General features: G+C 63.4%; 2 protein-coding genes across 4 annotated transcripts; both read left to right on the plus strand.

Annotated features, from left to right (window-relative positions):
• The first annotated feature begins 2694 nt into the window (after positions 1 to 2694).
• Positions 2695 to 14671, plus strand: TONSL (tonsoku like, DNA repair protein). The gene is made up of 26 exons (XM_074316517.2): positions 2695 to 2796; positions 2900 to 2995; positions 3217 to 3359; positions 3874 to 4057; positions 4406 to 4535; positions 4819 to 4990; positions 5076 to 5190; positions 5673 to 5818; positions 5918 to 6070; positions 6266 to 6391; positions 6528 to 6714; positions 7502 to 7581; positions 7681 to 7770; positions 8061 to 8133; positions 8218 to 8381; positions 8465 to 8588; positions 8725 to 9470; positions 9574 to 9650; positions 10005 to 10158; positions 10240 to 10318; positions 10760 to 11061; positions 11202 to 11373; positions 12079 to 12254; positions 12654 to 12727; positions 13091 to 13224; positions 14423 to 14671. Exons 1-26 carry the CDS (start codon positions 2772 to 2774, stop codon positions 14614 to 14616), a joined length of 4116 nt encoding a protein of 1371 aa, XP_074172618.2. The 5' UTR covers positions 2695 to 2771; the 3' UTR covers positions 14617 to 14671.
• Positions 14672 to 14800: 129 nt separating this feature from the next.
• On the plus strand, positions 14801 to 19611 carry VPS28 (VPS28 subunit of ESCRT-I). 3 transcript variants are annotated; one of them, XM_074316646.2, is made up of 11 exons: positions 14881 to 14937; positions 16194 to 16363; positions 16494 to 16551; positions 17122 to 17150; positions 17248 to 17285; positions 17511 to 17600; positions 18314 to 18419; positions 18524 to 18625; positions 18981 to 19034; positions 19124 to 19215; positions 19297 to 19611. In XM_074316646.2, the coding sequence occupies exons 3-11, from the start codon at positions 16515 to 16517 to the stop codon at positions 19412 to 19414; spliced, it is 666 nt and encodes a 221-aa protein (XP_074172747.1). In that variant the 5' UTR covers positions 14881 to 14937; positions 16194 to 16363; positions 16494 to 16514; the 3' UTR covers positions 19415 to 19611. The 3 variants fall into 3 exon arrangements, with proteins under 3 accessions (XP_074172746.1, XP_074172747.1, XP_088655414.1); XM_074316645.2 differs by lacking the exon at positions 16194 to 16363 and having other exon boundaries at positions 14801 to 14937; XM_088799288.1 differs by lacking the exon at positions 16194 to 16363 and having other exon boundaries at positions 14901 to 15249.
• Positions 19612 to 19685: the final 74 nt, after the last annotated feature.

The following is a 19685-nucleotide window of genomic DNA, read 5'->3' on the forward strand; positions in this document are numbered from 1 at the left end:
AGCTTTTCTTTGCTTCAGTACCAAAGAACCGTTTTGCCCCTGGCCAGGCCCTTTCCAAGCCTCAGAGCAGCCCCTGCCGACCGGCCCCATTGCCCAGGCCAAGCAGGGCTCAGCAGGCAGTGTAACCCTAGCAGCAAGAGTGCAACCACAGGCCTGGCCTGCCTCTGGGGGGTCCCCCCTGTCCTGGCCCTCGAGTTGGGGGCTAAGACAATGGAGTCGGTTCTCCCACCAGGGCAGTTCCCTAAGTTACTCAGAAGCTTATTTGGCTTCCTGTTCCAATCCCAGGACATGGGGCTCCGGAGGGTCCCTTCCTGCAAGGCTGATGTCCTGGCCACCGAGAGGACCAGGAGGAACACTGTGCTTGGTGTTCTGCCCCCTACAAAGGAAGACCCCCAGCCAGGCCCCCCCCCCCCAGCAATCTCAACTTGGGCACTCCCAGCCCCACTGCCCTCAGGCTGCCCCCCACCGGGCGGGCACAGAGGATGACATTCAGGTAGTTGCAGTTCAGGTCTGCGTGGAGGAGAGAGCACCGTGTCATTGCATCTCTGGGGTGTTCCTGGTTTCCAAATGACGGTGTTGTGAGTGGAGCCCAGGCAGGGGCGGGGTAGCCCTGCCCGCTTGTGTTTGGGTGCATCTGTGAGAGACTGAGTCAGCAGACAGCAGTCCCTGCTGGCTCTGCTGGGGTGGGGCAGGGTGGGAGATGTTGGATTTCTGTGTGTGGCTGCAGCCCTGCATGTAAGGGTGGCGGACAGGTGGGGCTGGGCTCTGTGGCACCAGTATTCGCCTTGTGCTGGGGTTACACAGCCCACAGCATCCTGCAGCCGAGGGTGTGTGTCGGGTGCCCAAGAAGACTAACATCCCAGTGTCACTGTCCCAGCACGGCCCCCACCCTGTGACTGTCACAGCCTGGGGCCACTGGGCACCCTGGGAATTTATAATGTCTCAGCCACAGCCGGGGCCTGGTACCACAAACCTCGCGGGCATCTCACTGGGGCCCACTGATTTACGGGGGATGTCATCCATGTTGATAAAGAGACACCAGTGGTCTATCTCCAGGACCCCTGCCATATTGGCATCCTGACCTGCAGCTGGGGGGAGTGCAACCTCTGCAGATGTGGGGGGAGACATGGGGGCACAGACCAAGCCGGCCCCTCCTCTGTCCCCTTCTCATCCCCACTCCCCTGTGAGCACTACATCCTCAGTTCACTCAAAGTGACACATTTACAAAAATAATAAAAATAACTTTTTAAAGAGTGGGTCCCGCTGTTGGAAATGACTTACATGTCACTTTTGTGGTCTGTGTTCTCTTTGGCTATTTTCTGTATGTAACTATAGTTTTAAAAAAATTCCAAACTGTGTTTTGTCTGTTTCCTTATGGATGGGCTTCCCTGTCCAGCCCCTGCTCAGCACCACCTCATCTATACATCCCTGTCTGATCAGTGGGGAAACTGAGGCATAGAGAAGTTGGGTCTTCTCTGAATGGGAGTCAGCCCCCAGGACTGAGAAGTGCTGCAGAGGGAGCTGGTCACATCTTTCCAGCAGCTCTGGGGAGGCGCCCTCTGCCCTTCGCCTGTTCAGTTGAGCCAGCCAGTTTCCTTGCGCGGCCTTGCTCCCACCTCCACTTTCACTCTCGCCATCCTGCCCCCCACACCTCAGACTCTACTGGGGGTCCCACAGAGCTTCACACTCTTGAGTAGAAGAGGAGGGCCATGAGGTCTAACTTTCCACTTCCTGCAGCTCCTCAGTCTTTGCCTTGACCCCACCCTGTGGGCTGGGCAGGCAGTGGCCCTGGGCCTCTTTCCTTGGGACCCAGGACCCTCCGCCCTCCATATCCCTCCTATCCCAACAGACCTTGCTGTCCATCTACTGGCTGAGGGTTTTACCCCATCAGGTCTGTTTCAACATCCATAGGAAATAAAGACATCCATCTGGCACTCCTTCTTTCCCAGCCTCCTCTGGGGCCTTTGGGACGCCAGCAGTGGGCTGGTGCCCAGGGCTGTGCGTGCCACGTATTGGGTACTGAGAGCCGCCAGGCGTGGCGTGGCGGGTGTCGGGTTCTCAAAGCGGTGGGGGACAGGGCAGGCCTTCAGAGGTCTGGGGCCGGGGTGCGCCAGATCCCCCGCAGGAGCAGTCTGGGTTACAGCACTCGGAGCCAGGTCCCACTGCCTTGACCTCTCAGCGCAGGGTGGCTCTGTGGTTTTAACCGACGCAGTTTCTCCTGAGCGCAGGTGGTGTGTGCGAGGAAGCAGCACCTTGCTCTGTCCATGTTGGAGAACATGCTCCTTCCTCAGCAGCACGCGGTTTGAGTCCCCATACCCAGTGGCAGTGCAGCCTCATTGGGGTTCCTCTGACCACGTGCACGTCTCCAGGTGCTCAGCGTGTATGGTCACCGACCCTCACCTCCTCGAGGGCAGTGCGCTCCTCAGGAAGAGTAGCACGTGTGCGCAGGTGACACGTGTGAGGGGTGAGAGGCAGCACAGGCAGGACCCCAGGAGACCCCACCGCAAGGGCCGCTGCGGGGCCGGGGTGGGACCTCAGCGTCTGGGCGGCCCCAGGAATCCCTGGAGGCAGCCGCCCTCTCGCTGGTCTTCCCGCCCCGCGCCAGCCAGACTACAGCCCGGGGATGCTTCGGGCGGCTGGACTACATTTCCCTGGGTTCTCCGCGCGCGGGGGGCAGGACTGGGCCTGCGCGGGGCCAGGGGTGGGGCGGGGCCGCAGCGCCTCGCGGGAGCGCGGGAAGTCTGGATCCCTCCCTGCGCCCCGGCCGGAGCATGAGCCTGGCTCGTGAACTTCGCCGTGAGTTCCCCGACCGAGCGCCTTAGCCCAGGGTCTGAGAGCGGGGATCTGGCCGGCCCGGGTGGAGGGGCTCAGCCTCCCGGCCTCGTCTCTCTTTCTGCAGAGCTGAGTAAGGCCAAGGCCAAGGCCCAGAGCACCGGCCAACTGCGTGAGGAAGCCGCCCTCTGCCACCAGCTGGGGGAGCTCCTGGCCAGCCATGGTGCGTGCATCGCGCGGAGTCCATGGCCGGTGGCCCTAGGCGCCCGGCCAGAGGAGCCCGGGGTGTCGAGAGGCGGGGTGAGGGGGTGGCAAGGGGGACCGGAGGAACCGGGGCGGGGACGGGGAGCTTGCCAAGCGCGCTGCCCGCCGCCCCGCTGGCCCTAGCGACTCTTGGCCGGCTGCCCGGCCCGGGGCTGAAGCCTGCCCCGCCTGCCCCACCAGGCCGCTACTCGGAGGCTCTGCAGGAGCACCAGCGGGAGCTGCAGCTCCTGGAGAGCGCCGACGACCCCCTGGGCTGCGCCGTGGCCCACCGAAAGATCGGAGAGCGGCTGGCGGAGATGGAGGACTACTCGGCCGCCCTGAAGGTGGGCGGCTCCTGGCCAGACCCAGCCCGCCTGGGCCTGCACTTCGTGGGGGTCCCTTTCTGAGGATGGAGGCACCAGCCTCACTTTCGGAGAGCCCTGTGCTCTCTGATGGTGGCCCGGGCCCTGGGTGGGTGCTCCACAGCCTCTTCTGGACGCCTGACCCCAACATTAATGAGCATGTTACTTGAGCTGCATTTGTGGACTGGCTTGGGGGGGTCAGGTCCCACTGTCCACATAGAGCCCTGGTCCTGGCCACTGGGGCTGCAGCAACCCAGCCAGCTTTCACTCATTGTCTCGCCCCCGCCTTGACATTTGCTCATTGGACTGCAGAGCCGGTGTCCCCTTGGCATAGAGGAGATGGGACGTGTGTGGCCTGGCTTTGGCCTGCTCTGTGGGGATTCTGGGGAGCAGGGAGCTCTCCTGGGCAAGGATAGGGACCCCCTAGAGTTAGGTGACGTGTGGGGTTTGCTTGAGATGGGGGTTGGCTCACAGTAGCTCCCCCTCTGCGCCCCAGCACCAGCACCACTACCTGGAGCTGGCCCGTTCCCTTTCCAACCACATCGAGCTCCAAAGGGCCTGGGCCACCATTGGCCGCACCCACCTGGACATCTATGATCACTGCCAGTCACAGGATGCCTTGCTGCAAGCACAGACTGCCTTTGAGAAGAGCTTGGCTATCGTGGACGAGAAGCTGCAAAGTGAGTGCCCTGCCCTGCCCTGCCCTGCCCCACCCCCTGGAACTGTAGGCAGAGGAAACTGTCACCCCACCTCCCGCCATGCCTGCATGGTGGGCCCCATCGCATGGGCTTTCCCCTTGCAAGGCTGAGGTCTGCTCTTATAAGCCCACTCGTGGGGGGACACTCAGCCCGTGCTCCTGGCAGCCTCAAGTCTGGCAGTCCGTCATCTGCTCTTTGTGTCTCCACACTGTGTCTTCAGAACCCCTGGCTCCCACCACAACCGGCAGGAGCAAGGGTAGGGGACAGGGTTCAAAGCTGGAGACCCCAGATAGGGACAAGGCACCAAGTGTCTGGAGGGGCATCTTCCAGGGAATTTGCCCAGGCGAGAGCTGAGCGAGATGAGGGCCCGGCTCTACCTCAACCTGGGCCTCACCTTCGAGAGTCTGCAGCAGACGGTTCTGTGCAACGACTACTTCAAGAAAAGCATCTTTCTTGCTGAGTGAGTCCACCAACTCGATGCGCGCGGCCCCAGGAGGGAGCTGAGTCCAGTTCCTAGAGGAAGTAGCTGGGGGCCTCAGCCTGTCTGGACCTGACCCCCCACCCCTGTCGGTCTCCCAGTAGCAGGGGAGACCCGGCATGTCTGCTGTGTGCTGGGAGCAGCTCCGCAGCTGCACGTCCTCACCCACGCACTCACTGTGCTACCGCCCCACCTCCCGCCATGCCTGCATGGTGGGCTCCAGAGTGTCAGTGCCCCAGCACTCAGCGCCTGTCACCACCTGCAGGCAGAACCACCTCTATGAGGACCTGTTCCGTGCCCGCTACAACCTGGGCGCCATCCACTGGCGCAGAGGGCAGCACTCCCAGGCCATGCGCTGCCTGGAGGGGGCTCGGGAGTGCGCACGCACCATGAAGAAGAGCTTCATGGAGAGCGAATGCTGTGTGCTCATCTCACAGGTGCCGTCCTCAGCCGCTCTGGGCTTGACCCTCGGGTGGGCTTGGGCCCGGGGAGTCTGCAAGCTCCACTTTTCCTCACCCCCAGATCCTCCAAGACCTGGGGGATTTTTTGGCTGCCAAGAGAGCCCTGAAGAAGGCCTATAGGCTAGGCTCCCAGAAGCCTTTGCAGAAGGCGGCTGTATGCCGGACCCTCAAATATGGTGAGCCTGGAAGGGTACCCTTCTGTGGGCAGAGGGCGCCAGGGCATGTGTACTTGGGGTGGTGGCAGCTTCTTCCCACCCTCCCTTCCTGTTGGGAGCCCAACCTTTGTCTGAGCCTGAAGCACAACATGTTGGAGAGGCCCTGAGGTTGTTCAGGGGATGGCTTGGGCATTTCCGTGGAGCCAGCATCTTTGGCAAACTGGAGACAGGTGGTCCCCACATAACAGGATGGGGGAGTTGGCAGGGCATGTGGCCCCAGAGCATGGTGGGTGGAAGTCAGCAGCGGCTGGCAGTGGTCCCCACTTGTGAGCCAGTCGTGCTCTGAGTTTGTTACTCGTTAGTCTTTCTAATCCTTGCAACTACCCCACGAGGAAGACTTCTGACGACCCCTCTCACCAGCAGGCGAGCGGACAGGGTGGGCCAGGGTAGCTGGGCCGGGGCCTGGTCTGTACCACCCCCTCACACGAGGCTCTTTCTGGCAGTGCTGGCGGTGGTGCGGCTGCAGCAGCAGCTGGAGGAGTCCGAGGGCAGTGACCCTCAGGGCGCCATGGGCATCTGTGAGCAGCTAGGGGACCTGTTCTCCAAGGCAGGGGACTTCCCCAAGGCAGCTGAGGCCTACCAGAAGCAGGTGCGTCCCCCCGCCATGTCCCCGTCTGGGGTGATGGGAGGGGGGCCACATGTGGGCTGGCGGGTGTGGGGCAGGCCTGGCCTCACTGTTGCTCCCCAGCTGTATTTCGCAGAGCTGCTGAGCAGGCCAGGGCCTGAGCTGGCTGTCATCCATGTGTCCCTGGCCGCTACCTTGGGGGACATGAAGGACCACCGCCGGGCCGTGCAACACTATGAAGAGGAGCTGAGGCTACGTGACAGCAACGCCCTGGAGGTGAGGTGACGGCATCAGCCCTGCCTGCATGCAGAGCGTGTCTCTGTGTTTGTCCCCATGGCTCCGCCACTCTGAGGTGGGCATGGTGGGCATTTCCGCCCCAGGGCTGCCGTTGTCCTGGCTCCTAGTGGCAGAATGGCGGCTGGGTGCAGTGCGCGGCAGCCACTGGCTCTTTCTTCCCACTTTGTGCCCCAGGATGCCAAGACCTGGCTGAACATCGCTCTGTCCCGAGAGGAGGCCGGTGATGCCTATGAGGAGCTGGTGCCATGCTTCCAGAAGGCCCTCGACTGTGCCCAGCAGGCTCAGCGGCCCCAGCTGCAGGTGCCACCATCCCCCCCCCCAGCCGTGATCACCACGCACAGCTTCCCCATAGCCTGCTGTCACCTCATTCTCCACCCATCTCCCCTTCGGTGACTGGTACCCCATGGCCCTCAGCTGGGTGTCCCCTGTTCCTCAGACACAGGTCTTGCGGCACCTACACACCGTGCAGCTGAGGCTGCGGCCTCAAGAGGCCCCTGGCACTGAGGCCAGACTGCAGGCGCTGAGTGTGGACGAGGACGAGGCAGGCAAGGGTGAGGATGAGGAGGACGAGGATGAGGACCACAGCACCCTGGAGGCCAGCGAAGTGGAGCTCTCGGAGAGCGGTGAGGCCGAGTGCTGCCATGGCCCCATGCCAGCTGGCTCGTGGCAGCAGACCACCCTGCACAGGGGGTGACCAGTGCCAGTGAGGTGGTTAGGAGGGCACGTGCAGACAGCCTGGGGCAGCCCTGGAACCTTCCTATAGGGGCAGTGATGGGGAGCTGGTGGGTGTCCTGGGGGCAGGACAGGGTCGGACCTGTGGACCTGAGAGTTAGTCTGGCGCGGGCTTGGACTGCAGCCGGCCGTGTGGGGCAGGGAGAGAGGGGGTCTGGGGCCAGGGCATGGGGACCCTTCCCTGAGGCCAGGAGGAGCACTGGTTCGGTTTTCAACTTGAGGGGCCCCCAGAATCTCTTGGCGAGCGGCCAGGGGCTGTGGGCAGTTTGGGCTGTGCCTTATAGGGGTGAGGCTGGATGTCACTGGTGTGTGGGTGCAGGGAGCCGTGGGCTGGGTGGGTAGAGAGGACCAAAGACAGTAACTTTAGGCAGTGCTGTTCAACAGATGGTCACAGTAAGAAAGAAGGCTCTAGAAAGGGCCAGAGGTATAGAAGGGGGCAGAGAGCAGGAGCAGAGAGGAAGAGTGGGGTCGCATAGGGAGCAGGTACAGGGCGCCGGGCCCAAGGAGGGTGCTTCCCAGGAGAGGAGCAGCAGAGGTCAGGGGTCTGCGTGGGGCGCGAGGTCAGCTGGGCAGAGGGACCGTGGGTGTGAGTGACTGTAGGCAGGGTTGGAGTGGGCTGGGAGCCAGGGCCAGACACCTGCCCTCCGGCTCACCCGGGGGTGGGCTCGGCTCTTGCAGAGGATGAGGCTGACAGCCAGTTCCAGCAGCTAGAGGACGAGGACCTGCCAGGCTGCCTGGGCCGGCGAAAGGCAAGCAAGGTGAGGACAGCAGGGTGAGTGTGTGTCCCCTCTGGGGCCCGCCAGCGCTGCCGAGTCCCCTAACCTCTGCTCCTCACGCTGCGGTGCTTGTGTCCACAGTGGAACCGGCGCAATGATGTGGGGGAGACCCTGCTGCACCGAGCCTGCATTGAGGGCCAGTTGGGCCGTGTCCAGGACCTCGTGAGGCAGGTACACCTGCCACCCCGTCCCTTCCACCCTGTGGGCCGCACCAGGGGCTTTCCAACGGGGTACACTGTCTCCCCCAAGGGGACAGGGAAGAACACGAGAGCTGGAGGAAGCATGATGCTGCAGGCATCCCCGAGACTCTGCCTTATTGGGGAAGCATCTCCCACACCGGGGGGACCTCAGCCAGAGCCAGGCCTGGGATGGACCCGTGGGACCCGCTCAGGCCTCAGAGCCCTGGGGCAAGGCCAGGCCGTGGGGCTGTCAGGGTCAGGCTCCTAACTCTTTGGTCACAGGGCCACCCCCTGAATCCTCGAGACTACTGTGGCTGGACACCCTTGCATGAGGCCTGCAACTATGGGCATCTGGGTGAGCACAGGCTGGGGTCTGGCACATGACGGGGAGGGCTCTGAGGAGGGTTCTGGGAACTGGCTCGTGCCCTTTGTCTCACAGACATCGTCCGCTTCCTGCTGGACCATGGGGCCGCAGTGGATGACCCAGGAGGCGAGGGCTGCGAGGGCATCACCCCTCTGCATGATGCCCTCAATTGCGGCCACTTTGAAGTGGCTGAGCTGCTCATTGAACGGGGCGCGTCGGTCACCCTGCGAACCAGGAAGGTGAGTGGGGACATGGGCCAGGCAGCATGGGCAGTGGTTGGTGGGGCTGCCCCCGCCCGGCCTGCTCAGCTGGGTACCTACAGGGCCACAGCCCGCTGGAGACTCTGCAGCAGTGGGTGAAGCTGTACTACAGGGACCTGGACAGTGAGACGCAACAGCAGGCTGGTGCCATGGAGAGGCTGCTCCGGGCGGCCTCCGTGGGCCGAGGCAAGCAGGGGCCCCCTGCCCCTGGGAACATTGCTCCCTGGCCCGAGTCCCCTGGGCCCTGATTCCGAGAGGGGCATTTCATGTGGGTGGCGGGGGTGGTGCCGGGCCCACCTTACTAGACCCCATCTCGCAACAGCTCCCCACAGCTCCCAGGCTCCCCAGACCCTCCCAGCGGACCATCTGTTTGACCCCGAGACCTCTCCTTCCTCGAGCCCCTGCCCAGGAGCCCCAGAGGCCCCTCAGGCCAGTGCCAGGGTCTCCCAGTCACAGGCGGTGCTGGCTGTGGCCAGGCCTCGGAAAAGCAGGCACAAGCTGGCCAGCAGTAGCAGCTCGGAGGGTGAGGACAGCACAGGGCCCCCCCGGCCAACCCGGAAGAGGCCCCGGCACTCTGCCCCAGCACAGCAAGCCAGGGCCTGGATGCCTGGCCACACCACTGACAGGAAGGCGGCGGCAGCGGGAGCTGGCTGGGCAGCCTACCAGGCGGCCATGCGAGGCGTGGGCAGTGCCCAGAGCTGCTGCCAGGGGCCCGTCCGGACTCGGGATCCAGGCGAGGCCCCCACACTCCACACGGCTCTCATTCCTGAGGAGGAGTGCCTGGCTGGGGACTGGCTGGAAGATGACCTGTTGCTGACCTCCAGTGGCCGGGGCAGCCACTTTCCCCACCCCCAGGGTGGTGGGTACAGCACCAGGCACAGTTCCTCGGGATCAAGCAGCGACGAGAATCCTGTCAGGCGGCGGGCCCGGGCCAGGCAGAGCCAGCTGCCCCGGCTCAGGGGTTGGACTACACAAGTCACAGCAGGTGGAGACTGCAGCTCGGCCACGGAGTCCCCACGGAGCCTTGATGTCCCCGTTGGGGAGCACCTGGCGACAGGCCTGTCCTCGGTGGGTGCACGTGCCTGGAGCAGAGCCGACTGCGGCGATGGAGGGTGGGGGCACAGGGCTGTTCTTTCTGACTCAGCCCATCCCTTCCTGCCCCGTCTGCCAGGGACTGGTCCTGCCCCCTCCCATCCGGGTTCGGGTTCGAGTCCAGGACAATCTTTTCCTCATCCCCGTCCCACACAGGTAAGGCGTCACCTGCCCTCTCCCAACCTCAGCTCCCCCTGCGCCCCATGGGCTCTGCCAGGGGGTGGCACCCAGTGGCAGTCGAGAACCCTGGTGTTTGCACATCAGGTGGGACATGTGACAAAGGCTCACTTTGACTTGCTGTGCCACCCCTGCTGGCCCAGGTCAAGGTCAGGGTGCCCTGCACAAGCACAGCAGGGCCCCGGAGTGGTCAGGTCAGGTCCCAGGGCCCCGGTGAATAGCTAGTCGTAGCTGGAGGCGTGCTGGGCCACAGGTGCACTGGCTTCCTGAGCGGTGGGGGCGGGGAGGGGATCTGGCCAGGTCCAGGGCTCAGTGTGCCTTGTGTTCCCACAGCAAGGAGGCCCACTCAGTGGGCTGGCTAGCCGAACAGGCTGCCCAGCGTTACTACCAGGCCTGTGGGCTGCTGCCAAGGCTCACCCTACGAAAGGAGGGGGCTCTGTTGGCTCCCCAGGACCCCATCCCCGATGTGCTGCAGAGCAATGAGGAGGTGAGTGGTGGGGGCCAGACCTGAGCGCCTGGCATCCTTGGTGCTACGTGCCCCGTGCTGCCCTCCAGTGGTACCTTCCAGGTGCTGGCCGAAGTGACTTCGTGGGACCTCCCCCCCCTACCGGACCGCTACCGCAGGGCTTGCCAGAGCCTGGAGCAAGGTAAGGGCCCAGGAAGCCTGGCAGCAGCCTGGGGACTGGGGCAGGGGGTAGGTAGGCTCCCCCTGCCCCCGCCACTACCTGGTCAGCGGGTCTCAGTCCCAGGAGCCCAGGTACCCTCAAGGCCCCCTCCCACCACACCTGTCCTCAGGTGTTCCTCCACCACCCAGTGCCCACACGTGTGAGTGGTGAGTGGTAGAAAATGGCCACACCTAGAGGCGGGACCTCTTGGAACCCCAGAACCATAAGGACAGGCCTGGCAGGAGGTCCGGCCCCACAGGGAGGACCTCACAGGGCAGAGATGGGTCGGCACCACCCACTGGCCTGTGCAGGGCCCTCAGGCTTGGAGGGAGTGGGCAAGGGAGCGAGGGCCGCCTGGCTCACCTCCAGAGTTCCCAGCATATGGGCAGGCGCTGGCCCTGGTGACACCATATCCCCTTCCAGGGGAGCACCCACAGGTGCTGCAGGCTGTGGAGCGCCAGGGCCTGGGCCCCGCGATCAGCGCCTGCCGCCTGGCCCTGCACCAGGCTCAGCTCACCCCCCTGCTGCGGGCCCTCAAGCTGCACTCTGCGCTTCGGGAGCTGCGCCTGGCAGGGAACCGCCTGGGGGATGGCTGTGCTGCCGAACTGCTGGCTGCCCTGGGCACCGTGCCCAGCCTGACTCTCCTCGACCTCTCTTCCAATCACCTGGGACCTGATGGCCTGCGCCAGCTCGCCACAGGCCTCCTGGGGCAGGCCCCCTTGCAGGTCAGTGACGGGGTGACATCAGAACTTTTGCACCCCGCCAGGCACTGGGTGGGAAGGTACCGTTGGGAGTGCTGGCTGGAGCTCAGGTCTTGGACATCAGGGATACCAGATCCCCTGAGGGGGGCATGTGTCTTTCTCAGAACTTGGAGGAGCTGGACTTAAGCATGAACCCGCTTGGGAATGGCTGTGGCCCAGCCCTGGCCTCCATCCTGCGGGCCTGCCCCGTGCTCAGCACCCTGCGCCTCCAGGCCTGTGGCTTTGGCCCCAGTTTCCTCCTAAGCCACCAGACAGCCCTGGGTAGCGCCTTCCAAGGTGAGTCAATGGCACATCCACTTCCTGGCCTCAGGGTTCCAGCTGCCATCAGAAGGGTGTTTCTAGGGGCTCAGAACCTTGAGCAAGAGGGGCCCTGGGGCACCTGTCTGGCTTCTGGGCACATGTAGGCAGACATGTGGGTGCCAGGCCTGTTTGGGTTCAGGGGCATCTGGTATTTGCCCAGCCTGGGCTGTCCCCCCAGGATATACCCCAGCTCTAGCCGTGCCAAGGACAGAGTCCCAGCTTGTGTTCAGTGTGCCTGAGATAATTCCACCGTAAGCCCACAGGACTGCAGAGAGCCACGGTCCCAGGCCTGAGAGGCTGGGAACAGGGAGTCCTCCAGGGAACTTTCTGCAGAGACGATGGACTAGGAAGTGAGGTTCAGGGCTGTGAGAGCAGCAGATGGAATGCTCCCCAGGCCCCCCACCACTATGCACGCACATTCCGGCCCAGGGCCTGTCTCAGGCACCCCAGGGCTGTCCTGTCACGCAGGGCAGGCCGGGGCCAGAAATGGTGGGGAGAAGCTGGGCTCAGGAGCCTGGCCTGCCCCCTCCTAGCTGGGAGAGCCAGGGCATAGTTGCCCTGTGCACGAAATCTCAGAAGACAGCTTCCCAGAGGGTTCGTGCGGTTCTGCATCCAGGACTCTGCAGCAGGACTGGGGGTAGTGATTGTGTGAGGCTAACTAAGGTTCTGGCCCCGGTTCAGAGGCCAGACACCTGAAGACACTGTCCCTGTCGTTCAACATCCTGGGAGCCACCGCCCTGGGCCAGACCCTGCAGAGCCTACCTGCCCACAGCCTCCTGCGCCTGGAGCTCAGCTCTGTGGCAGCCGGCAAGAGTGACTCAGGCCTCGTGGAGCCTGTGGTCAGATACCTGACCAAGGTATGCAGTTGGGGATGCCAAAGTCACACAGCTGAAGTTGGGGTGGGGGGAGCCTTCTGTAGAGCCACCCACCTCAGGCTGTGAGTTCCAGCAGGAAGGGCACCTGGCACTCAGGTAGGTCCCAAGGGGCACGCCAGGCCTCCTGGTGCTCTCCCAGCTAGGGCTGGGTCCCCGTGGTTTTCCCATCACAATATGCCAAGTGTGACTTACACCCAGAAGAAGGGGATTTCCTTCTGGTCTGCAAATTGGGGGGGATGCTACTCCCTCTGGTGACTCCGCGGCTGTGCAGCCTTTGCCAGAGGGAGTGTCTGGCCTCTAGTGTGTAGGGCCTCTGCTCAGAAGCAGGGAGGCAGGTACCCCCGCTCAGTGAAGCCTGCATTGGGCCTTTGTTGTGTCCAGGAAAGCTGTACTCTGACGCACCTGAGCCTGTCAGCAAACCACCTGGACGACAAGGCAGTGAGAAACCTGAGCAGGTAACACCACCTGCCCGTACCTCCACTCTGCTGAAGGGGGTCTTATCTCAAGGCCCAGGAGCCTGGGAGTTGGGGGAGGGGGTGCTAGGTCAGGTAGGGACGGGGTACAGAAGTGGTGCCAGCTTCTTCCCGAGTGTGCCCCAAGCCAGGTCTGGCCACTGCGGTCTTACCCCTGGCAGTGCCGATGGCCCTGGAGGATGACCTGTGCCCTGCTAGGCTGGGGGCAGAATCTGCTGGGCCTGGCCTGTGGCTCCCAGGGCTGTGGGTTTGTCTGGGGCAGCTTTCCCTAGTGATGGGGGCCTCCCTCCCTGGAAACTGACCCCACCGCCCTCCCACACACACATACTTCTTCCTTTGTCTCAGATGTCTCCCTCTCTGCCCCTCGCTTGTCTCTCTGGACCTGTCAGCCAACCCTGAGGTCGGCACAGCTGGCCTGGAGGAGCTCCTGTGTGGCCTCCAGGAGCGGCCCCAAGGCCTGAGCTTCCTGAGCTTGTCAGGTAAGCTCTGGGTATGGTGGCCACACCTGCTACACCAGGGTTGGTGATACAGACCCCTCTTTAGGGACCTGCCTGAGGCCCACGTGACTCCTCTGAAGGGGCTGTCACTGCCACCAGCCAGAACGCAAGGGTGGGCTGGGCCCCCTGAGGCTGACAATGTGGTACAGGTGACTGGAAAGGCATGTGAGCCTTCTGAAATGATGGGGCAGGAAGAGCATGGAGTCTCTGCCTCTGGCCTGTTCAGCCTGGTCCCCGGAGGACATGGCAGGGGGCGGGGACCCTCTTCCACAGGGACTTCCTCATTCCCATTGTCGTGGAGGGAGCTCAAGGTAAGGGCATTGAAAGCTGCCACAAAGGGACCTTTCCGGGTCCTGGCAGGGGCTGCTCTGACCCTACTTTCCTTCCTGTGGCCTGACGTAGCTTGTTCTTATTCTGGTCACACCCTCACAGTACCCTACCAGAGCCGTCTTGATGATCCCAGGGGAGGCCACCCAGTAGCCTGGCACATGCAGCTGGGGCCTGGGGCAGGGGAGCACCAGGCTTTGCCTTCTAGGAGGACAAGGCCTGGGAGTGTGTGTACACATGGGGAGCCCCTGGGTTTTCCTGCCCCTCACCCCCACCCCACAGGGCCAGGCTGGCTCCTCCAGCAAGGCAGCCCTGAAGTCAGGCTGGTGGCAGGTCTGCACTCAGCTGAGGGGCTGCTCCACACACACCTCGCCTCCTGGCATCCAGCCCTCACCAAGCTCCCTGGGGAGCCGAGCTGGCCTCTGAGGATCAAGCCTTGGCAGCTTAGTGTGCACTGGAGACTCACGGGAAGCCCTACTCTGTCCACTTTATGGATGGAAAGACCCAAGTGTCGTCACAGACTGTCAGAGGCACAGATGTGACTGCAGTGTTTATTTTAGGCAACCTCCCTCCTGCCTGACCACTGGCTGTGAAAGGGCCTACGGTCCCAGGCAGCCCCTCTGGGAGAGCAGACCCCCTCCTAGAGTGTTATCTGGCCTCTCTTCTGCTCACACTGCCCTGCAGCCCTTGGGGCCTCAGAGGACATCTATCCGAGGGCTACGTTAATGAGAAAAAGCTGGCGCTTGGGAGGGCCCTGGGGCCTGCACCCAAACCACTGGCTCCTGCAGGGCTGCCCCTGCTTTGCCACGCTGGGAGTAGCTCCCTGAGGCCTGCTCCTGCCTCCCCTCTGCAGGTTGTGGTGTCCAGGGCCCCTTGGGCCTGAGCCTCTGCGACAAGATAGCCACGCTTCTGCAGGAGCTGCAGCTGTGCAGCAGAAGCCTCTCCCACGAGGATCGGGCCGCCCTGCACCAGCGGCTGTACAGCCAGCCGGGCCCTGACGTGTGCGCACTGGACCGAGGCGCCAAACTCTTCTTCCGGCGCCTCTGACGGCCGCTCTGCTCCCGCCCCCCGCCCCTAATAAACGAACGCTGCTGCCGCTTCACTCCAGCTGCTGCTTGAAAGCGGGCGGGAGACGGGTTTGGCTTTGCTGTAGGGAAACGGCCGCTGGGAGGGAGCACAGGCAAAGCCCGGCTGTCCCAAGCTGAGCCCGGGCCGGGGCGGCACTGTCCTCCGCGCAAGCGCAGACACGAGGGTCGAGCGCCGATGGCTGGCAGGTGCGCGCAGGCGCGGAAGTGGGGGAGGGAGCGCCGAGCGGCCGATCGGATCCCCGCCCCGGCGCCATCTCCGGGACCTGCCGATCCTGCCCAGGTACTCCGTTCTGGGGCCGGGCGGGCAAGGGTCACCTGACCCGGTGGGGGAAAGGCGACTGTGGCTTAGGCCCGTTGGCGTCGCCACGTCGCAGAGTAGTGTCCCTCGGGATTTTCTCCCCCGGTTCCCGGGATTGGCGCCTCCGAGCTCAGCGATCGTGGGCGAGAGCCCCTGCCGTGTCCCCTCGGGACCCTGCCTACGCACCCCTAAAGGGAGCCTCGGCATGCCCGCGACCGCACCAGCCAGCCCCGGGCCCCCAGTGTGCCCCCCTCGCGGTGCCTCACTGCTCGCCTGGACCCGGTGGTGGCCTGAGTGAGTGTCACCTACAGTCACGTCACGGGCTTCTCTGGAAACTCGCGTTTCTGGCTCTGGGTCCAGTCTGAGATTTAGCCTTGTATTCGTTTGTAGCCAGGGGACATTCGTTTCCGTGGCGGAACGGAATCCGGCCTTAGGAGTACCGCGGGTTCCTCTTCTTTCAGCCCACTCTGGCCGGGCACCTCCTCCTCCCTGATGTCCAGGAGGGTTGCCCAGTCGTCCCCTCCGTGTCGCCATCCAGTGGGCCCTTTGCAGTGTGCCTGCAGACACCGCCCCTCCTTCCCCGAGACGTGCCCCTTCACTTGAACGACACTGGTCTTTCCTAGCCCATACCCTACCTGCACGCTGGGGTGCCCCAGGGCTCCAGCCTGGGCTGCTTTGTCTCTTCCTTTGCCCTATAACTGCCCCCTGTGTGATGCCATCCGAGGGCAAGGCTCAGCACTGCCAGCCTGGGCCTCTCCCCTGCCTCTGCACACCTTGAATGTCCAAAAAGAGCCCCTGCAACCCAGCACAACCCAACCAGAGTGTGCTTTCCTACACACCGTCTGCCTTGCCCACTGCCCCTCTTCCCATCTCCTCCGTCTTGATGCACCTTACCGTCATGGTGCCATTGGGCCAAAATGGGTGTCATTCTTGACTCCTTGACACCCCATTGCAAATCCTTCAGTGGGTCTGGTGGGTCCACGCCAAAGCATTTCTGGAACTCGCCTAGCCACCCTGACTGGGCAGGGGCCTCCTGCTTCCGTTTTCTCTTCAGCCCACTGCCCAGCTGTGAACCCCCAAGGGCTTGTCTTCAGCCCTCAAGGAGCTCCTGCCGACTTAGAATAAAAGTCAGGGAGGGTCCTAACCTGCGACAGCTGCCAGCTGCGTGCCTCCTGCTCCTGGATTCCTAGGACGTTCTCACTCAGAAAGCTCCGCCCCCCCCTTATCTTTTTCTCCAGTCATTCCCTAAAAATGGACCTGCTACTGTGCTGTTTCCTCTGCCCAAATATTTCCCTGGGTTGTCCATCAGATAGCCACTGCCTCTTCCCCTGGTCACCTGGCTCGGACCAGCCTGCCCATCCCCACACGATCGCGTGGGACCCTTTCTCCTGACAACATCCAGAGCCAGGCAGGTGTTCCCAGCGCAGCACTTAGTGTCCTGTGTTCATTACTGTTTCTCACCTGCCTCTGCTGAGGGCGGGGAAGTTCTTCATGGTGTCAGGGATTCCCTTTGAGTTGGGGCTGGCTCTCCTCCCCAGGTCTCTGCCTGAGCCCACAGGATGTTTCACGGGATCCCAGCCACTCCAGGCATGGGAGGTGAGTATAGCCCAAGCTGGGCCCAGGGTCCTAAAGGGCCCTGGCTTTCAGCCCCTGCTGCAGAGGCTGATGGGAGCATTGCCTCGAGGGTTGTGGGGGGTCTATAAGTGTCTCCCTCATGTCCTCAGGGGGTGGCCAGGGGCTGATGCATTTTATCACTGGGGCCCAGAGACCTCCAGGTGGAGTCAGCTGGTTAGAGATAACAGCTTTAGTGTGGCTGGAACCTCGGGGTCATGGAATCAACAGCCAGGGTTAAGGTCACAAAGCATGTGACAAATGTTTCTGCCCCATCACTGTACAGTAAACAAGCTGTAGTCACCCTGCTGTAGGGTGAGGTGGCTGAAGAGTAGTGATGGAATGGGGGAGCGAGCCTGGCACATGGCCCCCTGGCCCCAGAGGCATGTCTTCTGCTCAGGTCCCCGCACAAACTGATCGAGCTCCCTCCTGGCTCTTTGGGACATAGCACAGGGGGTGGTCTTGGGAGGGGTGCTGAAATGGGGCTAGGGCCAGGGTGGGTGGATGGGCCTCCCCTTTGTGACTGGTGCCAGCTCTCTGCCTGCTCTGTTGCAGCCCCTGGAAATAAACCGGAGCTGTATGAGGTGAGTGGCGGGCACTGGCCTGGTTGGCACTGACCAACAGCAAATACGCATGTAAGCAGCCCCCCTGGAGCTGACACACTGCCCCTCTCACCAACAGGAAGTGAAGCTGTACAAGAATGCCCGGGAGAGAGAGAAGTGAGTCCAGCACCCAGGCTGCTCTCCCCCAGCATACACACCCATGCCCACCTGCCTCCCCCCAGCAGCCTCCCCCAACCCCAAGCCCACCCCCATCCCAAGGGTCAGGAGGACGCAGGGTCAGGCTGGGCTGAATGCACAAATCCGCTGTAGCTGCACCCAGCGGGTCTGGTGTCCTGGGCTCTGGGGGCCCCGGTGGCTTGACCTGATGGGCACGCTCCTCAGGTATGACAACATGGCAGAGCTGTTTGCAGTTGTGAAGACCATGCAGGCCCTGGAAAAGGCGTACATCAAGGACTGCGTCACTCCCAACGAGTGAGAGCCCCCGTCTCTGCCCTTGGAAGCTTGTTTCTGCCCTCTAGGGCCTAGGTGCTTGGCAGGAAGTGAGAATGGGGTTCTGTGTGGGGGCCTCTGCCTCTCCCATCAGGCTGTGAGGGTGCTCACTTCTGTGCCCAGCACAATGAGGGTGCCCCTGGGGGCTAGCAGCCTGGGTGCCTTCCCAGCGGGGGATGTCCTCGTGGTACTACAGTGTCCCAGGGGAGAAGTGTGCCCACTGCCGTGGTCCTGGGGTTTCGTCCCAGCCTGCTCCCCTGGTCACAAGTGTCCTGGTTGATGAGAGGGCTTCAGGAGGCAAGCAGGAGGATTGGAAAGTCAGTCTGTGAGGTGCCGCTGGCCAGGCCTGGCATCTGGAAAGGCCCGCACGGAGGACCATGAGCTGTGGGTGTGAAGACTTGGCTGACAGGTCCAAGAGAGCAGGCACGAGGGGTCTGGCTGGGCCTCTGCCCAGTGCTGGGCTTGGGGCCTGTCTGCACAGTCCGGGCTTGGTCCCCCGTGGCAGCCCTCTTTTGGCCACCCTCCCTACTCGTGTCCAGGGTGCTCCCTTGTGTAGACCCAACAGAAGGCCTTGCTATTGATAGCCCTTCTCTGACCAATCCCCCAGCCCTCCTTGAGAGCTGCCCTGTGTGCCCTGTGTGTGCACGGGCAGGGCTGTCCCCATGCTGAGGGCCGTCCTCTGGTGCTCTCCCTAGGTACACTGCTGCCTGCTCCCGCCTCCTCGTTCAATACAAAGCCGCCTTCCGGCAGGTTCAAGGCTCAGAAATCAGCTCCATCGATGAATTCTGCCGCAAGTTCCGCGTGAGTGAGCCAGCCCCTGGGCCCGGGAGGCAGGAGACAGGAGGTGGGAGGTGTGGGTGCTGCTGGAGAGGGGCCTGGTCAGCACCCACATGCCGCCCTCTCAGCTGGACTGCCCGCTGGCCATGGAGAGGATCAAGGAGGACCGGCCCATCACCATCAAGGATGACAAGGGCAACCTCAACCGCTGCATCGCGGACGTCGTCTCGGTGCGGCCGCCTCACTCACATGTGTACACAGGGTCCTGGGGCTTCCGGCGCTGCACAGCACTCCACTCGCTGGGCCGAGGACCCAGTAGCTGGGAATGAGAGGGGTGGGCAGGCCCCTCCCCAGCCTGAGACACACGTGGGACAGGCCCCGGCTCAGTGCGGCCAGGGCTCCCACGCACCCACAGCCCCATGAACAGCAGCGGCCCCCAGGCTGTGGTCACACGAGAGCGGGAGGAGCCCTGCGTTACCAGGGAGGGGCTGGGCGGGGGCTGGCCTGGGCCCACCCTGCGCGGGGTTTCCCACCCTCAGCTCCTGGGGTGAGTCCGTGGTGCCTGATGCACACACCTGCCCCCAGCTCTTCATCACCGTGATGGACAAGCTGCGCCTGGAGATCCGCGCCATGGACGAGGTGCAGCTCCGGGGTGGGGCGGGACGGGGCGGGGCCGGTCGGGCTCGGCTCTGGGCGTGGGACGGGGTCCCATGGAGCGTTGTGTTTAGATTCAGCCTGACCTGCGGGAGCTGATGGAGACTATGCACCGCATGAGCCACCTGCCTCCCGACTTCGAGGGACGCCAGACGGTCAACCAGTGGTAAGTGTCTGCCCCCCTCCGAGTAGCCCTGGGCGTCCCTCGGAACACAGCCCTCAGCACTGTGCTCCCGCGCCGCCCCAGGCTGCAGACCCTGAGCGGCATGTCCGCCTCCGACGAGCTGGACGACTCCCAAGTGCGCCAGATGCTCTTCGACCTGGAGTCGGCCTACAACGCTTTCAACCGCTTCCTGCACGCCTGAGCCTACGGCCTCCCTGCCCCAGCGGCGCAGAGCAGGGGCCATCAGGCGGGCCCAGTGAGGGGCTGCAGCCTCCCAGGATGGTTCCTGCTTCCTTGGACCCCTTGGACTTTCCACAGCAGCCCTGTCTGTGTGTCCGTCCGTCTGTGGTATCTCCACCCCGGAGCGCTTCCACACAATAAAGATGCTTTCTGACCTTCCTTCCTGCTGCTGTGGCCACCCCACACACAGGCCTGCCCAGCACGTTTGCCCCTGGGCCTCGGGTGGCATTTAG

Source organism: Rhinolophus sinicus, chromosome 6, assembly GCF_057876585.1.
Source record: "Rhinolophus sinicus isolate RSI-liver-muscle chromosome 6, RSI-T2T, whole genome shotgun sequence".
Lineage (NCBI taxonomy): Eukaryota > Metazoa > Chordata > Mammalia > Chiroptera > Rhinolophidae > Rhinolophus > Rhinolophus sinicus.

Coding starts and splice junctions, on each gene's coding strand:
- TONSL (XM_074316517.2), top strand. CDS start 2,772: ATGAGCCTGGCTCGTGAACTTCGCC. Junction 11,062..11,201: donor TGGGGCAGGCCCCCTTGCAG/GTCAGTGACGGG, acceptor TGTCTTTCTCAG/AACTTGGAGGAGCTGGACTT. Junction 12,255..12,653: donor TGGTCAGATACCTGACCAAG/GTATGCAGTTGG, acceptor TGTTGTGTCCAG/GAAAGCTGTACTCTGACGCA.
- VPS28 (XM_074316645.2), top strand. CDS start 16,515: ATGTTTCACGGGATCCCAGCCACTCCAGGCATGGGAG. Junction 17,286..17,510: donor AATGCCCGGGAGAGAGAGAA/GTGAGTCCAGCA, acceptor CACGCTCCTCAG/GTATGACAACATGGCAGAGC. Junction 18,626..18,980: donor GCATCGCGGACGTCGTCTCG/GTGCGGCCGCCT, acceptor ACCTGCCCCCAG/CTCTTCATCACCGTGATGGA.